This window comes from Oncorhynchus masou, chromosome 12, assembly GCF_036934945.1.
Source record: "Oncorhynchus masou masou isolate Uvic2021 chromosome 12, UVic_Omas_1.1, whole genome shotgun sequence".
NCBI classification, from domain to species: domain Eukaryota; kingdom Metazoa; phylum Chordata; class Actinopteri; order Salmoniformes; family Salmonidae; genus Oncorhynchus; species Oncorhynchus masou.
The window spans coordinates 51154729-51173621 of NC_088223.1; the positions used below are offsets into that span (position 1 = coordinate 51154729).

General features: G+C 40.8%; 1 protein-coding gene across 2 annotated transcripts; it reads right to left on the reverse strand.

Annotated features, from left to right (window-relative positions):
• Positions 1 to 1244: 1244 nt before the first annotated feature.
• Positions 1245 to 18034, reverse strand: LOC135550318 (rho GTPase-activating protein 31-like). Of its 2 annotated transcripts, XM_064980996.1 has the most exons (13): positions 17388 to 18034; positions 17168 to 17267; positions 13803 to 13905; positions 13379 to 13523; positions 10840 to 10922; positions 10632 to 10739; positions 10301 to 10440; positions 9937 to 10144; positions 9456 to 9580; positions 7672 to 7728; positions 6793 to 7503; positions 6447 to 6622; positions 1245 to 6334 (listed from the first exon to the last, which is right to left on the reverse strand). In XM_064980996.1, the coding sequence occupies exons 2-13, from the start codon at positions 17265 to 17267 to the stop codon at positions 4214 to 4216; spliced, it is 4077 nt and encodes a 1358-aa protein (XP_064837068.1). In that variant the 5' UTR covers positions 17388 to 18034; the 3' UTR covers positions 1245 to 4213. The 2 variants fall into 2 exon arrangements, with proteins under 2 accessions (XP_064837068.1, XP_064837069.1); XM_064980997.1 differs by having other exon boundaries at positions 9456 to 9577; positions 17168 to 18034.
• Between the last annotated feature and the right edge of the window lie 859 nt (positions 18035 to 18893).

The following is an 18893-nucleotide window of genomic DNA, read 5'->3' on the forward strand; positions in this document are numbered from 1 at the left end:
CTCATCATCCCCTTATGCCATAGTTTGTACATCTCAATTGTCAGTAGAAACCACATTTGTTTAAGCAAGTCAGCCATATCAGCTATGTTTTTTTAAGGCAGTAAATGAGGCTGAATGAACTGTTTCACTGCCAGACAAGGCTCTGCTGACAGCCAGGTGTAGCAGTGGTAAGGTGTTGGGACTCTGCTTTTGGGACAGCTTTATGTACTGTAGGCTCTAACAGTGTGTGGACACCATTTGTCACTGTTATAGTGCAATTCATGTATTGTTTAGTGTTGTGCTGTGTAGTGGGTTTGCTGGCGTAAAAAAAGGTGTTTGCCACACCAAGATTTACATGCTAAAATCTCCACTGCGTAACTACAATGTCTGAAACGGTTTTAAAGTCACCGTTGGCCTCATGGTGAAATCCCTGCGTGGTTTCCTTCCTCTCTGGAAACTGTATATGTCATGACTTCCGCCGAGGTCGGTCCCTCTCCTTGTTCAGGCAGCGTTCGGCGGTCGACGTCACCATATTCGGCGGTCGACGTCACCAATCGCCATATTGTGTTGGACAGTGAGTGCAGAATGCATTGCATCAACTTCCATAGGCATAAAAACCTAATTTGTTTTGCATGCAATAGTATTCAAACAAATCTTCAATGCAGAAGAAATAAACAGTGCTTTCAGACATTGTTCACACCCCTTTACTTTTTCCACATTTTATTGTGTTACAGCCTGAATATAACATTGACTAAATTGAGATTTTGTGCCACTGATCTACACACAATACCACATAATGTCAAAGTGGAATTTTCTTTGTAGAATATTTTTTAAATTAATAAAATGTACAACTGAAACATCTTGAGTCAATAAGTATTCAACCCTTTGTTATGGCAAGCATAAATAAGTTCAGGAGCAAAAATGTGCTTAACAAATCAAATAATAATTTGCATGGACTCATCCTCATCATGTTCAATAATAGTGGTTAATTAACATGATTAAGGTCCCTCAATCAAATAGTGATTTTCAACCACAAAGACCAGGGAGGTTATTCAATGTCTTGCAAAGAAGGGCACCAATAGGCCGATGTGTAAAAAACAAAATAAAAAGCAGACAATGAATATCCCTTTGAGCATGGTGAAGTTATTAATTAGGCTTTGGATGGTGTATCATACACCCAGTCACTACAAAAATAAAGTTGTCCTTCCAAACTCAGTTGCCGGAGAGGAAGGAAACCACTATGGAATTTCACAATGAGGCCAACGGTGACTTCAAAACAGTTACAGAGTTTATTGGCTGTGATAGGAGAAAACTGAGGATGGATCAACAACATTGTAGTTACTCCACAATACTAACCTAAATGACAGAGTGAAAATACGGTACAGAATAAAAATATTCCAAAACATGCATTCTGTTTGCAACAAAGCACTTAAGTAATACTGAAGAAAAAAATCTTCCTGAATACAAAGTGTTGTTTTGGGCAAATCCAACACATCACTGAGTAACTCTTCATATTTTCAAGCATGGTGGTGGCTGCAACATGTTATGGGTATGTTTGTCATCGACAAGGACTAGGGATAAAAATAAACAAAATACAGCTATAAGCACAGGAAAATCCTAGAGGTTAAACCTGGTTCAGTCTACTGGGAAACAAATTCACCTTTCAGCAGGACAATAACCTAAAACGCAAGGCAAAATCTACACTGAAGTTGTTTACAAAGGGCGACACAATGTTCCTGAGTGGCCTCGTTACAGTTTTGACTTAAATCGACTTGATAATCTATGGCAAGACCTGGAAATGGTTGTCTAGCAATGATCAACCATCAATTTAACAAAGCTTGAATCATTTTGAAAAGAGTAATGGACAAATGTTGTACAATCCTGGTGTGCAAAGCTCTTAGAGACACCCCAAAAGACTCACAGCTGTAATTGCCGCCAAAGATGCTTCTACAAAGTTTTGATTCAGGGGTGTGAATACTTGTGTAAATCAGATATTTATGTATTTCATTTTCAATACATTTTCAAACATTTCTAAAAACATGTTTTCACATTGTCATTATGGGGTATTGTGTGTAGATGTGTGAGAAATAATATTTTTCATCCATTTTTAATTCAGGATGTAACACAAAATCCAAGTGTTACTGTAGTTGCTCTTGCATTGAGACAATGTATGCATTAATCAAAATCAGTTTAATTTCAGCAAATAGGCCCAAATATTGTAAAATGGTGTTACTTAAAATGCCACTTAAATGTGCTGAGGAAAAGCTGAAAATAGCAACATGGAGAATTTGATCTTTGTTTTCCTGCAGTTCTTTGTGATATTGGGAGTAATTTTCCACAACACTCAGTCGGATTTGAGGATGACAAAGAATGCTTCAAATAAACTTCGGTGCAGAGCCACCAGTAAAGAAGTAATGCAAATATTTACCTTTTTTGTTCAACAAATAACCTTAAATTCAATACATTTTCATCTCTGTTACCAAAATTAAGAGAACCAATAAATACAAAAAATGATTTTGATTTGTTTAATACTTTTTTTATTACTACATGATTCCATATGTGTTATTTTATATTTTTGATGTTTTCACTATTATTCTACAATGTAGAAAATAGTCAAATAAAGAAAAACCCTTGAATGAGTAGCTGTGTCCAAACGTTTGACTATGTTGTCAAAATAAATCATTATAAACTGTAACATATAAAAATAAAGAAGTCACAGTGATGCCCAAACATTGGTGTTTCACCCAATAAATTACTGGGAGTTTTATATATATATATATATGTATATATATATATATATATATATATATATATATATAGTGTGCGACTCTCTTTATTCTTATAGTTTACCGATTATTTGCAGTTAGTCAGCACCTCTAAACTAAATAATTTTCTCTGGGTGTACGCCAGTTCATGCTTTTTCCCCCAAATAAATCATTACGACAAATAATTCTATGAACAAATCCCTAGAAAATATGTTCGGCCTATACGTGTATTTTTTATTTTCATATATTTCCGTGGCTATACACAATACATCCAATTTTGGTCCATACAGAATTGTACAGGTCACAAATGTAGTATTATGTCAATACAGCTGCAAACAACCAGCATCCCTGTTCTGATATTCGTTTTAACTCTTCGCAAACATTTAGAGAATAGTGTTTGAGTCCTCTCTTTTACAATCTGCACTTGTATCATACACAAATACAAGTGTCAGCAAAATTCGTTTCTCTCACTATCTTTTTCTTTAAAACGCAAACATTTCTCTTCAAAGCCTGTTTTCATCACAACAGACACTTTACATTAGGTACTTTTGTCATCTGTCCTCCTCATCCTAAAACTTTACCAAAACATTACTTTACAGTCCAAATAAGAGAACACCAACTATGTCAGTTCTGATAAATCACTGGTAGCACTGGTAACACATTCCAGTATAACTATTGGTAACATTACACAATATAGAATTGGTGAAGTAATGTCTGGCTACTAGAATTGAAGCCAGATAATAACAACAACAACAAAGAATTGGTCAAGTGTGTTAATGACTATCTACAGATTCATAATTGGATAAATAAATACCATTTAGTGTCTATAATACAATTACAACTAAAGTAGCTGCTTTCTCCTGTTCTCATTACTTAGAATGTTGGAAAAACACTGTCCTGATACTATGTCAGGATAAAAGCTGATCACAGCGACAATAGCTGGGCGTCAGTGGGTCCATACTGTATGGAGTCATTATTCAGTTCACAAAATATGTAGAAATAAAGGTAGAAATAAAAACAAAGCAGCGATCACTGAAGGTACAACTCTCTTTGGCAAAAAGGCAACCTTGTGATTACCAATGATGACATGCAAACTTGTAAGACATTTTCTCAAATACCAATGGCAATATGGGTCGATGTAACATTCTCCTTTCTTTGGCTGTCTATCCTTCATATGCATATTACAAACATGTCTAACATTTGAATTAAAAAATATATCATTTGAATATTAATTGATCATTACTGCATATGATTTGGACTAAAATCTTCACCACTAGTCGAGAATACTTATTTTAGTGCAGGACAGAGAGGTGATTGTAGGAGCATTGGAAACAAATAAATGGTTTGTTTCCCAAAGGTAGAATTATAGGCCCAATATTGCTAAAATCATTTACATAAGTCCAAGAAAAGAGAGGATGAGCAGAAGGATAACCAGAGTAGTGTTAGGAAACTGGTTACTGTCCAGTGTCTCATTCAATCTGCCTGTGGCTCCTGTTGTCAAATATCATGGACCTCCTCTGTGGCTGATAAAAGCAGCTGGTTGAGGTCTCCAGCCTCTGTCCACTCTTGGGTATTGTCATTTTGTTCCGCAGGGTCACCCCCTCTGGGGTCCTGAGATTCTCATCCATCTCTTTAGAAAAGACATCGAGTGCTGATGTTTCAGTTGGACTTCTGATGGCCGAGAGGAGGAGCTTACCATCATCCCCTAGCGGTGGGTAATCCATGATGGGGAAGGGTGGACTGAACAAGATGAGGCTCTGTGGTCTCTGGCGGTTCCTAAAGGACGGTCTTTGTAGAACAGTAGACCGTTCAGGTCTTGGACAGTCAGCAAAGGCCTCTGCATTGGAGGAGCGTTTCCTCCTCAGCACCGGTGGGTCTGAAATAGGTGTGGTTTTATTAGTCTCTGTAGATTTCTCTGCAATAGACTGCCTTATTTGGGATTTGGGGGCTGGCTCCTTATTCTCCAACTCCTCCTTTAGATCCCTGATAGATGGAAGAAGAGGTACAGTATCTAGTTTGTCTCCCCTGGTTTTTGTGAGTTCTTTCTCTGCTTCATTTCCTGCATCATTGTTCGTGGGATGAGGTATGTGGCTGTACTGCACCTTTGGGGGGATGACAGGCACGGCTTTGGCCTGGCAAGTCTTTATCATGAAGGCCGTCCTGACAGACGACACACTGACGGGGGCGGAGTTCCGGCGCACAGGGGCCTGACGATCGCTCAGGAACAGCTCCAGTTCCTGGGACAGGCCGTTGGATTTGGTCCCAGACGGGGTCACTGCCCCTCTCTGAATGGAGGACAACTCAGCTGACTCCAGGTTTTGCTGATTGGATATGTCTCTGATGCATCGAAGTCCTAAATCCAAATTGAGTGAATAGGGTCTGTGTTTGGAAAAACTGTCCTGCACAGTTTTTTCTGAATAACATGCTTCATAAGACGTCTGTCTGTGGAATCTCTGGGAGGAGGTGGTGTTTTTCTGCTTGGCTATGCAGCTGTTCTCTCTGTGTGGTCTCGTTGCTTCATCACCGACCATGGTGGTTTTGGCGGGTAACGGAAGTGGATGTGTGATTTTAGTCTCTGTTTTGCCGCTGCATGCTAGAGAGCTATTTCCTGGAATCACTTCTATGCTCCTAACGGGACATGATCCATTTGTTGGTTTGTCTTCTCTAGATTGAGGAGGAACGTTTAGATCTTTGGAGCTTAAACCTTCTTCCGCAGAACAAGACGATGACACATCTAGTTTTCCAAACAAATCCTTAAATGTGGGTGAATGAAGAGGACTGGTTACCCACTGTTTGGTGGAGCTGAAGACCTCCTCCCAAGGTTCCTCCTCCAAGTCCTCCAATTCGGAGTGTCCTCCACATCCATCATCATCATTTTGGTGTGCTAGCCCCATGGTGTGGGGTCTTTCCTCCAAACATATTGAAAGCCTCTCAATGCCTCCCATGACAACTGACAAAGCATTCTTTCCATCATCATGGAAAAGCCCTTTGACCCAATCTTGATTTTTACTTTTCCATGATGGCTCTTTTCCTTTCTCTACTACAGACATGCCTATGTATGTTATGTCATCCCCTGGCTGTAAATGGTTTATGACCTGGCTTTGTTGAGTAGAATGTAAACTTGGCTCTGCAAGGTGAGGAACCACAAGTCGTGGCTTGATGCTGATGGGTTTATCTGTTTCTGTGTGCTTAGATTTTGGGGAAATGTAGGGTTTGTTTTTTGTTTTATCTGTTGAATCAGCAGCATGTAGAGGTGTATTTTTCATATCTGTGCCAACCATGAAATGTAATGTTTTGTCAAATGGAAATAGTGTGTCTGAGGAGTTCTTTCTTGCTGAATGTGCTACTGTAGAAGCACTTTGATCAGTCAATGCAGGCCTGGTGGGCATCAAAGGCTGTCCCTTGTATAATAACGAGTGAGTTGGAAGACTGGTTCTTCTTTTTGCCTTAACATCCTCACAAGTGTTCTTGGTGGAACAAATAACAGGCATAAACTCCTCTTCCATAATGTCAAGCTCAGGCTCAGTGATTTTCAGCTCAAGATGGAGTTCACACCACAGTTCTTCCTTGATAGGTAGAGATCCCATATCCTGCAAAACATAAATCACAAACGCCCTAATAAAGCGACAGCCATTGTCATTGTAAAATCCTTTGTATGTTGTATGTGATGAAGCACAGAGCTAAACTGGAGATTAAACATACCAGTTGTGTCAGTTCTTTTGTCTCAAGCTGCGGTGCTGGCGGGCTGTCCAGTTGATTTCCAGGAGATTGCTGTTTCTCTTTATCTTCCTCTCTTGTCTTGGGAGTGGAAGACTGTCTCAGGTCAGATACTTCCACCTTCCCTTGAACCTCTTTCACCTCTCCTTCACTTCCTGAAACTAATAACATAATAACATGTGTCATTATTTTATTAATAGATGCGGTTACCATGGATAATGAGGAAGGTTTTCATTCTGAGTGCATGCACACACACACACACACACACACACACACACACACACACACACACACACACTTTTCTCCATGTTACCAGGTGAAAATGTCCTACCTTCTGGCACACTTTTGGAAGCTGCCTCCTCTCTGCTCCTCTCCTCTGCTGGTCTCGCCTCCTTTTCCAGAGGGGTTGAGCTGCTGTTACTGTAAATACTGCTCTCACTCCCCACACTGCTCTCTACAAGGGGGTGCTCTCTGAAACTTGAGCTGCCGCTGCTATCACTCTGGTCTGACTGGGAGGTTTCTCTGCTGGGTTTCAGGGCAGCTGCAGCAGGCCTCTCTTTCCCTGTTGCCCTGCAGGGGGTGCTGTTGGAGCTGATGACTGCAGACACCCTTAGGGGCACGGACACAGCAAAGGGCTCTGATATGTTGAGAGCCTTGCGCTGATGCCTAGGGGAGGACTCAGGGAAGAGGCTTCCTGGGAAGGAGGGCCTGGATGTGCTGCTGTGGGTGGAGCCAGAATACAGCATCCTCCTGTTTTTAGGAGAGGTGGGCTGGCAGCTGCTGAGGTCGTCGCCTTTGAAAACCTTCAGTTGTTCAGGTAGAGACTTCTTTTGGGGTGGTGAGACACTTGGAGAGCCCCTTCTCTTCATATTAGGGCTGCTGCCACCTGTGGCCTCACTCGATTTCTTAATCTCAAACTCCCACCTCTGGTGTTCACTGAGGTCATAGAGCGAGTCAGATCCAAGTGTTCTGGATTTTATGCCTGGTGCAAAGAAACCGTTGGCCTCGCCTTCTGAGTTGAAATTTCCTGGCTTGTCATCATCTGTGTGTTGGAAATCAAATGTGAAACAAATTGTTAGATATACATCTTCTCGGCCTTATTTACAAAGCAAATGCTACAATGAGGATTTGTTTATTGGAGAGAACTGCTGTGAGTAGATTTCACGATGACAAAAGTCTTTTGTATGCAATGTAGTGCATTCAGCCCCACCTGTTGGCAGAGAGCACAAAGAGTCCATGCTTCTAGCTGGTCGGATAGCTGCCTTTTCTGTGAATCAAGAATGCAGTCATGGGGTAAATCCATTTGAATTCAATACATTTTTGATAGCATCCCTTTTGATGGAAACAAAACTTTCCATACATGTCTGCCCATGGAAGAAGTGGTCAGAGAGGAACTTTTTGGCCCTGAATGCCAAAGCATTTAGGAGCTAGAGGTGCTCAAAGTTGACCCATTTTGCATACCCCACCTCACGGGGGATCTGGGGGTCCTCCCATTAGTTTGTGCATCTGAAGCTCATTTCCTGCATTTCTACAAAATATAACATGACCCATGGACCTTCTAGCCATCTATTTAGAACAACAAAAAGTAAGCAAAAATGCCCACAGTCATCAAGCGAAGTAAAAGATCCTTATTAAATATGTTTACGTGATTGTTACGACTGAACTGGATCAATGATAATTCCATAATCAATATTGTGTTGCTCCTTTAACCAACAGCCTAACAAATGAACAACTCTTACAAATAAAGTACAAATACTTTTGATTGTCTTTTTTTATTATCCTCTATCAAATTTCAGCCAGACCGCCCAGCTGCCCCAAGCCGCCTGCACACCAGACCCCCCCCCCCCCCACAAGTCTTGTCAATAACTTAACTCTCTCCCCAACACAGCTTCTTTCCCATCATTGTTTTTATGTCTCAAGGGAAAACAAAAGTTGAATAAAAACACACATACACCTACACATTAACACAGAGAAAAAATACACCCTCCATAAAATTCATATCATAAGCCTAAAAGTAATGTAAGACTATTTCTACTTACACACAATATGACGGAGTCACCCTGTCCTGCACCTAGGGGTCCCCGGCCCTACAGCGCCACAACCCAACACACCCCACTCAGCTTTAGGATCTTACTGAAACATTCATTATCGGTTTCAGGTATGTTAGGCCAAGGCAACCAACAGTGACAACCAACAGTACAGCAGACCCCCAGGGCCAGGAGTGAGCAGCCCAGCAACTAGGGATTACCTAAATAGGTATCTCCCCTGACATGGGCATGTTTTCAATATAGACTCCTTTTGTCGTACAGTATCCCATATAAGGCACCCAGACCTTATGAAAGTTGAACAGTATACCCTTAATCTTGTAGTAAATCAAATCTAGTGATACAGTGCCTTCGGAAAGTATTCAGACCTCTTGACCTTTTCCACATTTTGTTACGTTACAGCCATTATTATGAGCCGTAAACAGTCCTGCCACAGCGGCTGCAGCGTAACACTTGATTTACATCGTCATCAGCATTCGGTCTGGTTGGCTGAAAGCTTATGCGCATCAGAAAGACACAGTAGAGAGGAGCGGCTGCATCTACGACCCTCCGACCCAAACTCCATCCCTTCCTCAGTCGGGAGTTACACGTGTGTGTCAGGGCAGCAGCAACACAGGTAGTTTGGACTCTTCCTAACCACCATATACTAAAATATCCACACAAGCCACTAGCCAGCCTGAACTGAATATCATGGGTTAAAATATTCTGAATATTAAATTATGAAGTTATTATTTAAGAGCATTGAAGTTAAATCAAAATCAGTAAACCATTTAATATGGAGCTAGCTAACAAGCAGATTTACATGAATCAACAATGACCAACTTATAGCACACCCTCTTTTCCAGATGTCAGCCATGCCTTTAGGAGGCAAGTAGACTTGTTCAAGACCACCAAGAATCACCCTGACCCTGATTTAGCCTACTGCAGTAAAATGTTAAAGTGCTTTTACCTGTGATGTTCTGTGCTCTCAAGAACACACTCCCATTCCGGCTCAGTTTCCCCTTAGAGTCTGTCACAGACTTGCCCAAGTTGAAGATGGACTTCCACGTTTTGGATTTCCCAGAAAGCTTTCTTCTGACAGAAAAGGAGAAACATATGTGAACAATATGGCCTGTTTGGTTTTGTATTTGTTGATAGTCAGTGTGTTTATTGAAGAGTAAAAGCAGTATGTACAGCAAAACAATGAGGAATCAATAAGGGTACAGTAGCTAAAACCATACGATCAAACTAGACTGATTTGCCAGGCACTGTACTGCATACACGGTACAGTGTGTGAGTTATTGTATACTACATTATGTTTGATCGGGTATTTTTTATTTATTTATGTTTTCACTGCCAAATGTATCCAGGTGCCTGCCTACCCAGAGGATTTGTGCATGTTTGTTGAGTATACTAAATAAATCAGTTAGTTGAATCCTCATCCATCTCACTTGCTATCTGATATGTCTATGACGGTATGGTACAGCGTGGCAGTGCTGGTATCTGGTAGACTGTTCTCCCGTTGTCGTTCTTTCCGTGCTGGGTGGTTAGGGCTCAGGGAGCGGGCCTGGGCCTCCTCCAGGCTCATCAGCTTCATTGGCCCACCCTGGCCACTGATAGGCAAAGTGGCATACTTCTCCCCACACATCAAACCGGGTCCTGTAATACACCATTGTGTAGCTTTTTTACTGTTGGCATGACAATAAATACAATCCATTGTCCAATGGCCATATAAATAACACAAGCAAGAGGGCAACATTCATGAAATGTCTAAATGCACACATTGGACACGATCAAACATTGTGACATGCATACCTTTAGGTTTTATTGGTGCAGCTGCATGGTTGAAGATCTGCTCAGTGTGATTTAAAATGAACTCAACCACGGACTGCTGTACCCGCACCTCCAGGAAAGCCATGTCCCCATTGCAGGATGCAACTTCAATATCTTTAGAGCTACAAAACACAAAGCCAAGAGACAAAGTAGAAATGCTTTTTTTTTTTACCATTGCTCATTGAGAGTTACCATATGGAATAATGCATCCGATAGGGTTTAACTCAAACTAAAAGGTAGTTATCGAAGAACTGTTTTAGTATGTTCTTGGATAAGGTGATATTGGTTTGTGTACAATATGTGTAGAGCTCACCGCAACAGATTTGGAGCCCACACCAAGGCCAGGTTGCGGCTGTGCATGTTAGTCTGGGGGCTTAAGGTGGCCAGGTGGGCCAAATGCTTGGTAAGATATTCCAGAGTCCTGAAGAGAGAGGACACACACTTTCTTTTAGCTTATAAACCACATATAAATGTTGGAAAGGTCCTTTACAAGGGAAACAAAAGTCTGAAGTGAGTTTTACCTGAAGTGGGGGAGTGGTAGCTCTTTAATGACATCCTGAATATGCTGTAATCGTTCATGATCCTCCTGGACTGAGACGGCTTCCTAAACAGTAAAAGACGAAGACAAGTATTATCCGTGTCATTCTCTCTTTGAATGTGCCACAGTATTAAATGACTAATCTCTCATGTAAATCAAACAGGGATTCTTGTGACCAAAGTGGACACATTAAAGATGTATTGTACTGAATCCCTTGCACTGGCTCTATGCACACTCACTAGACTCTACCCACACACTCACACATACTACACTGACACTCCAACACACACAGATACGCACACTACATATGCTCACACACAAAACACACACACATCTATATTGACGCCACACACACACTCACACAGACACACGTTCACATACGCTGTTGCTACTCTGTTCATTATACGGTGCTATGAAAAAGTATTTGCCCACTTCCTCATTTCTTATTTTTTTGCACATTTGTCACACTTATAATGTCTCAAATCATCAAACAAATGTAAATATTACACAAAGATAACCCAAGTAAACACAAAATGCAGTTAAGGGATAATTTTATTTATTAAGGGAAAAAAGCTATCCAAACCTTCATTGCCCTATGTGACAAAGGAATTGCCCCCCCCCCCCCTTATTAAATCATGAATTTACTGTGGTTAATCACATTTTTTGAAAGCTAAGTTCGATTTCACTAGCCACACCCAGACCTGTTGAATCAAGAAATCACTTAAATTGAACATGTCTGACAAAGTGAAGTAGGCCAAAAGATCTCAAAAAGCAAGACATCATGCCGCGATCTAAAGAAATTCAGGAACAGATGACAAACAAAGTAATTGACATCTATCAGTCTGGAAAGGGTTACAAAGCCATTTCTAAAACTTTGGGACTCCAGCGAACCACGGTGAGAGCCATTATCCACAAATGGAGAAAATTTGGAACCGTGGTGAACCTTCCCAGGAGTCGCCGGCCTACCAAAATTACCCCAAGAGCGCAGCGACGACTCATCCAAGAGGTCACAAAAGAACCCACAACAACATCAAAAGAACTGCAGGCCTCACTTGCCTCAGTTAAGGTCAGTGTTCATGACTCAACCATAAGAAAGAGACTGTGCAAAAATGGCATACATGGCAGAGTTCCAAGGCGAATACCACTGCTGACCAAAAATAACATAAAAGCACGTCTCCCTTTTGGCAAAAAAACATCTTGATGATCCCCAAGACTTTTGGGAAAATATTCTGTGGACCGACGAGACAAAAGCTTAACTTTTTGGAAGGTGTGCGTCCCGTTACATCTGGGGTAAAAGTAACACAGCATTTCAGAAAAAGAACATCATACCAACAATCAAATATGGTGGTGGTAGTGTGATGGTCTGGGGCTGCTTTTCTGCTTCAGGACCTGGACGACTTGCTGTGATTGATGGAACCATGAATTCTGCTCTCTACAAAATATCCTGAAGGAGAATGTCTGGCCATCAGTTTGTGACCTCAAGCTGATGCGCACTTGGGTTCTGCAGCAGGACAATGATCCAAAATACACCGGCAAGTCCACCTCTGAATGTCTTTTTTTATTTTTTAAATGAAGGTTTTGGAGTGTCCTAGTCAAAGTCCGGACTTGAATCCGATTGAGATGCCGTGACGTGACCTTAAAAGGCGGTTCATGCTCGAAAACCCTCCAATGTGACTGAATTAAAACAATTCTGCAAAGAAGAGTGGGCCAAAATTCCTCCACAGCGATGTGAAAGATTAATTGCCAGTTATCGCAAACACTTGATTGCAGTTGTTGCTGCTGAGGGTGTTACAACCAGTTATTAGGTTTAGGGGAAAATTACTTTTTCCACATAGGGCCATGACGGTTCGGAAAGCTTTTTTTCCCTTAATAAATAAAATCATCACTTAACTGCATTTTGTGTTTACTTGGGTTATCTTGGTGTAATATTTACATTTCTTTGATGATCTGAAACATTGTATATCCTGATTGCCTAGTCACTTTTATCCTTAGCCACATGTACATACTCTATTACCTCAACTACCTCGTACCACTGCACATTGACTCGGTACTGGTACTCCTTGTACATAGCCTCGTTCTTGTTATTGTGTTACTATTTTCTTTAGCAAATATTTGTCTTACTTTTTAACTCTGCACTGTTGGGAATGGGCTCTTAATTAAGCATTTTACTGTAAAGTCTACACCTGTTGTATTCGGCGCATGCAACCAATGACATTTAATTTTGATTCGATTTTTATAGGTAGAAAGGAAAGGGGGAAACCTAGTCAGTTGTCCAACTGAATGCATTCAACTGAAACGTGTCTTCCGCATTTAACCCAATTCAGAGGGGTGGGGGGGGGGTTGCCTTAATTGACATCCACGTCATCGGCGCCCAGGGAACAGTGGGTTAACTGCTTGCTCAGTGGCAGAATGACAGATTTTTACATTGTCAGCTCGGGGATTCGATCCAGCAACCTTTCGGTTACTGGCCCCGCGCTCCTACCCGCCAGGCTAGAAACACTGCCTCTTTGAACAGTACTCACAGTGAATTTCTTGTAAAGCTCATAAGTGAGTAGAGGATTGGGTAGCTCCCTGAAGTACAGCTTGCATAAGGAGCCCACACAGTGGATATCCTGGAGGTACATGTCCTTTGTGAGGTCAGGGCACAACTCAGTGCAAAATTCCTGTCTGTAAGTAAGCACACAAACACATGGGTATCGATACAGCTGGGGACGAAGGATGCTTCCACAATCCCTCTTGTATGTGCAGGTTGTTTTGTAAGATTGAAATGTAGGCTGCTAAGGGTTTATATTGAATAAACTAAAGTTGTACAGCATGGTACGTTCATTATGGCCTAAATCGATTAAATGTACTACACAGACATGCATAATATAGAGCCCAAACTGAAATGTTGACTTCCCTGTCCAAATTCTTTCGGGAGGCACAGTATGTGGTTAAAATACTTACCTGAGTCGCTGGATATTGGAGGTGACCCCTGAGAGTCTGTATATCCCATCCACAACGCCATGTTTCTCAATGAACTCTGCACACGTCTTTAAAACTTGGGGAACTGAAAAAAATAACGATAAACAAATATTATTTCAACCATTCATTCGCCATGAAAAGACACACACACACACACACGGCAAACCAAAATATTTTTTTCCTGAGGGTTCACTCTGGCAACAGACAGACTTTGAGGAGTGAAGGTCAACATATTATAGGGTGGTCATATTAAACTCTAATGGATGTTGTAAAGAAGGTACGTGAACAAGCTGTTATTTATGCGAGAAATCATAACATGCGACGTTACGTATCTTTTGGTGTTCTGCAAAAGGCCACATTCTCTTTTTAGCAGAAATGACGTTCAACTGAATATCTTTCATTATATTATTTTAAAACGTAATGCCATGTCTTCAGTCTAGGGCAGTGGATGGGAAAACGTGGCAACTTGGGTTTTAGCAGTTGGGAAAATGCTGGCATTCCATTTCAACTGCTGACATAAGGGAGAAAGAGGAGGGACAGAGAGGGCCTCTATGAACTGGACAGGGTCAGTTTAATGCTGTATTTACTATAAACAGAGTCAGAATCTGGATCTTTGGCTCATTCTTTGAGACAACCCTTTTTTCCATGTCAGAAAAGGACAGAGAAGTGTGAGGAGGATAGTTTGGGAGAAACCAATTGTCATTAGTATAAATTGTATTAGTACTTATTTAGTATTTGAAATCATACTAAACACACTTTACGCTGTAGTTTGGCTTTGTATTCCATAGGGTTGCTGATTGTGAAGAAGGTGGAATTTCACAGGAAGTTAAAAATGGTTTGTTTGTTTCAGAGGAAGGTTGACACACCCAATCCTTGCAGCTGGTATTACTTGTGACACTTCCTCTAATAGAAAAGACCTTTCAAATGTTACCACCCAATTCTCTATCGCTTTCCAAACTCTATTCCCTACTGGGATGTCTCTATTCTTAAAATATGTTATCTACGATGCTGTATTCGAGAGGAATGTAGGGTTGCTTTCCACACCAATGAATACTTGTAAATCAAAGAACATCTTCATAATACATTTCAACTGGAAATGAAACATGTATAGCTCCGCTTTGGCACGGTATGGTGTAGACTACAGCAGTTAGTGTCCCTCCTTACTACGCTAATCGAAAAACCATATGATATAGCTCACTTCTTTTTGCCAAAGTTGTTCCACTCTGGACTGAAATCAGCAAACCAATGTATGCAACAACCTTAGACGAGAAATACCCCGTGGACAATGTTCCTGTTAACTCCTCTATCCCTCAAGGAAAGCACTTGAGACTCAAAGCTCAACTAATTTAAGCTAAATAGACCTTCCCACTTGGCAACCAGGCATTCCCCACTTCACAGATACACGAGATGAGGCCCTTCCCAGACCTCTTTACAGGGGGATAAGGAACCATCTCGCCAGTGCCCCAGTGACGGTGGATCGTTTCGCATTTTTAGCCGCACAATGACAAGCATGGAGGTCAATCTCTCGTGTCCCCAGAGAATGCAGAGCGATATAGTGTCGGTCTACTCAACAACTTACTGTGGAACAGATCAATGACAATTTACAGATTGTTTCCCTCATTTGCAGACTCTTAACATATCTCATGAACAAGACAACTAAACTTGAACAATAAATCAGTAAGCACATAGACATGATGATTTCTTAAAACGGCATTGTTGGTTAGGGGCTCGTAAGTAAGCATTTCACTGTAAGGTCTACACCTGTTGACTAATACAACTTGATTTGATTTGATATTATTCGTATGCAGCTGAACATTAGCTAAGCAAAACTAAAATAATTTATTCCATCTTTGAAGCTTTGGAACGTACTAGCCAGAGGTTCCCCTGGGCAGTATGAATGAAAGTCTGTTCTCCCACATGAGGCTTGCTTAGGGACTACACATCTGAACAGACACTCTCAGTGACATGCCTGTGGTCAAAATGGTGGCTGGTCTGAATGGGATTTGAGTCACTGTGAGTTTAGAGTATTTTCTCAGAACGAAAACTCCTGCTTGCCTGAAAATCTTCTTGCGGATTCAAAAGGAATCTAAGACTTATTGAATGAGATGCTGAATTATTAGACGACAACTGTTAAATCAAATAACATCCTCGTAGGTAAATTGTCTGTGTAAATGAAGTAATTACACACATCCTTTCTCTTCCCTGTCTAGGGTCAAACAGAGTTAGTAACATTTCAGCAACCTCAATACCAACTCAACAACAGCTGATATCTCAAAGTGCCATGTCAACAAAAGCAGATATTATTATAAGCCACTCGTAATTATATATGCCATTTGACAAATAAAACTAAAAGTATCATCATATTAACCATAGAGTCATTAATACCTTCTCCCCTGTAGCAGAGAAAAGTGTCTATTGTGTAACAAAGATCTACTGTATCAAATCTCTTACATCTGTTAAATCTGTTCAAAATAAAGGTTTTCAAGTCACATCACATTACCTCACTTCATATTAAAATGTTTACCTCCATTCAAATACTATCTGGGTAATCACACCTTTCCTCAATTGTTGTCTAAAATATGATCTGTTGGCTGACACTCCCCCCAATGAGCAGTGTTGCCCACCCAGAATCCTCAGACAGCGAGCCAGACGCAGGCCTCTTGGTGGGTAGGGGAAGTTGACAGAAAGACTATGAGCCACACCCTAACTCACAAATCCCCTATTTAAAACTCTGTGGGAGCCTAAAGGACTTAATGGAATGTAAAACATATGTACATCGATATCCATATTGCAATATACATCTGTGTCACATACCTGAATAAACGACATCATCTTCTATACAACTGTTAAAAACAGCATGGATCTTTCCTAACCAATTTCCCATTAAGTTTACAAAATCATCCAAGGCAAAGAGGTTTAACATTGTTTTCCCCCAAAATTATGGGGTTAAATAAGTCTCAATCTAATTCGGAATTCTCCTAAAAACCTTAGAGGTGTTCCATACATGTACAGACAATTCAATTGTACCATGACACATCCTGTCGCAAACAATCATCAACATTGTAATAGCTAAATTAAAAACAAAATCTGTTGTTTATTAAAAAACATTAAAAAACTAAATGTGTTGTTTATATGGTTAATACTACAGGTCTAATACATCTGTAAACCTGAAATATGACAATGGCCTCAACAACTCTAGTACATGTTGAATAATGGGCCAATGATTAAGCTCCGTTCCTGTGTAACTCAGAATTCATAAGGTCACTATTATGGGGGCATGATGACATTTTCTGAAATCTGCTGGAAAAGGGAAGCAACATAATAAACAATGAAAGAACAAAGTTTACCGTCTTGTCCTGAATTGTGTAGATGTTCTGTCAAGTCACAGCCGAATGCATTCTCACATCCTTTCTTTTTGGACCTCTGCTTGGTTCCTTTATTCTTCATCTGGATCCAGTTTAGTAGTCCAGGAGTTCAGAACAAACAAATCCTCAAATACACAACCATTGATCCAACAGACCCTGGGAAAGGGGTGAGATGTAGCCCAGAAGTAAAAACCATACAAACCTCCCAAAAAGGATTCAGCTGCTCACATCTTGACCAACCACACTAAATGTGTGGGAGACTGAAAAGTCCTTGAGAGAAGAATGAAGCAGACGTCACTATTCTGTCAGAGTTTTAGTGCTTTATACATTTCCAATCAATCTTACAAAAATGTATGGGAAAATCCCTTGTCAGTTATAATTGTAAAATGTGGATTGGGAATGGCAGTCCTCTGAAGTGATTTATCTCAGGAGGATTTGCAGAAAACAGCACCAGAATTATTTGGTTTCCTGTCGTTTTTTCACTCAGTGTCCCTCTGCCTTTTTTCTCTCCTCCTCTTTTCCTCTCGTCCACACAATCTCCCTGTTCTTTGGCTCCTCTGTATATGAGGAAATGTACCCAGTGAGGCGCAGGAATATTGTTTCTTTATCCTTCTGCTTCCAGTTTTCCATGTTTCGAAGGTCATGGTAGTTGTGGCACTGGCGTGGTATGGAGATTTGAAATGTCAAGTCTGTGAGAAGGGGAGGGAAGTGAAGTCATGGGAGGGGAATAGCGGACTGCTCTTTCTCCTCTGGTTTAGAGATTACTGACCCCTTTTATCCACACTTTTTTTTGTTGCCATGGTCCTAACAGGAAATCTGCTCTTTGCCTTCCTGAATGCTCCCAAAGTACACAATTTCCTGTACAGAGAGCCTTGTTTGGAAAACAAAAACAGACTGGTTCTTAAGGAAGAGGGAAGTGGGGGGAGAGTGAAATGAGGGCTTTAAGGGCACAGATGGGAAAACTGGGAAAAGGGACACATGGTTCGTGTTACTGACTGCTTAGCAGTTTAATCCTTTTCCCTCTAAAGCGGACTGAAGCTCCAACCACGTGTTTGAAGTACACTTCCTCATATCAAATTAATGTTTAACGGATCAGAATGAATCAATACTTTAAAACAACCTTACTAACACTCAGTAGGCCTAAATACATAGCTACTGGGTTGGTTGAAAGACATTCAGGGTTTTCCATTTCATTTTAAAGCATGTACCTGGATCGACACAACTGATGAACGTCGGATATGGAATAAACTTAACACTTTTGAGGTCTGAAAACATCAGACAATATTTGGAGTGAATAATGCTAACTTTAATGAACATATGTATAGCTGTAGTTGGCCTTTCTTTGATTTGGTTTAAATTGTTTCTTGGCAATCTGTAGAACTGTTGAAAGAGCATGGTCTTGTAGCCCTCCCTGTTCAAACAAGAAATAAGTACACTACCAAATACCAAGAGAATTCACATGCCCTTGCTGTTCCTTAGGTAGTGTCAAGTAGAGTCAAACAAGGGTGTTTATAGTTGTCAGCTATAACTTGGGCCCATAACCTGACCTGGAAAAGCTATGTTGTCAGGTCCCTAACTTTAGCACTAACTAGCCATTAAGGGTCATTTAATTGAACATTTGTTTTTGGCTCAAAATAAAGTTTTCCAGTCAAGTGACCAGGCTTGCTGAGCCATTGAGAAAACAACCCACGTAGGGAGTCAATAGTTT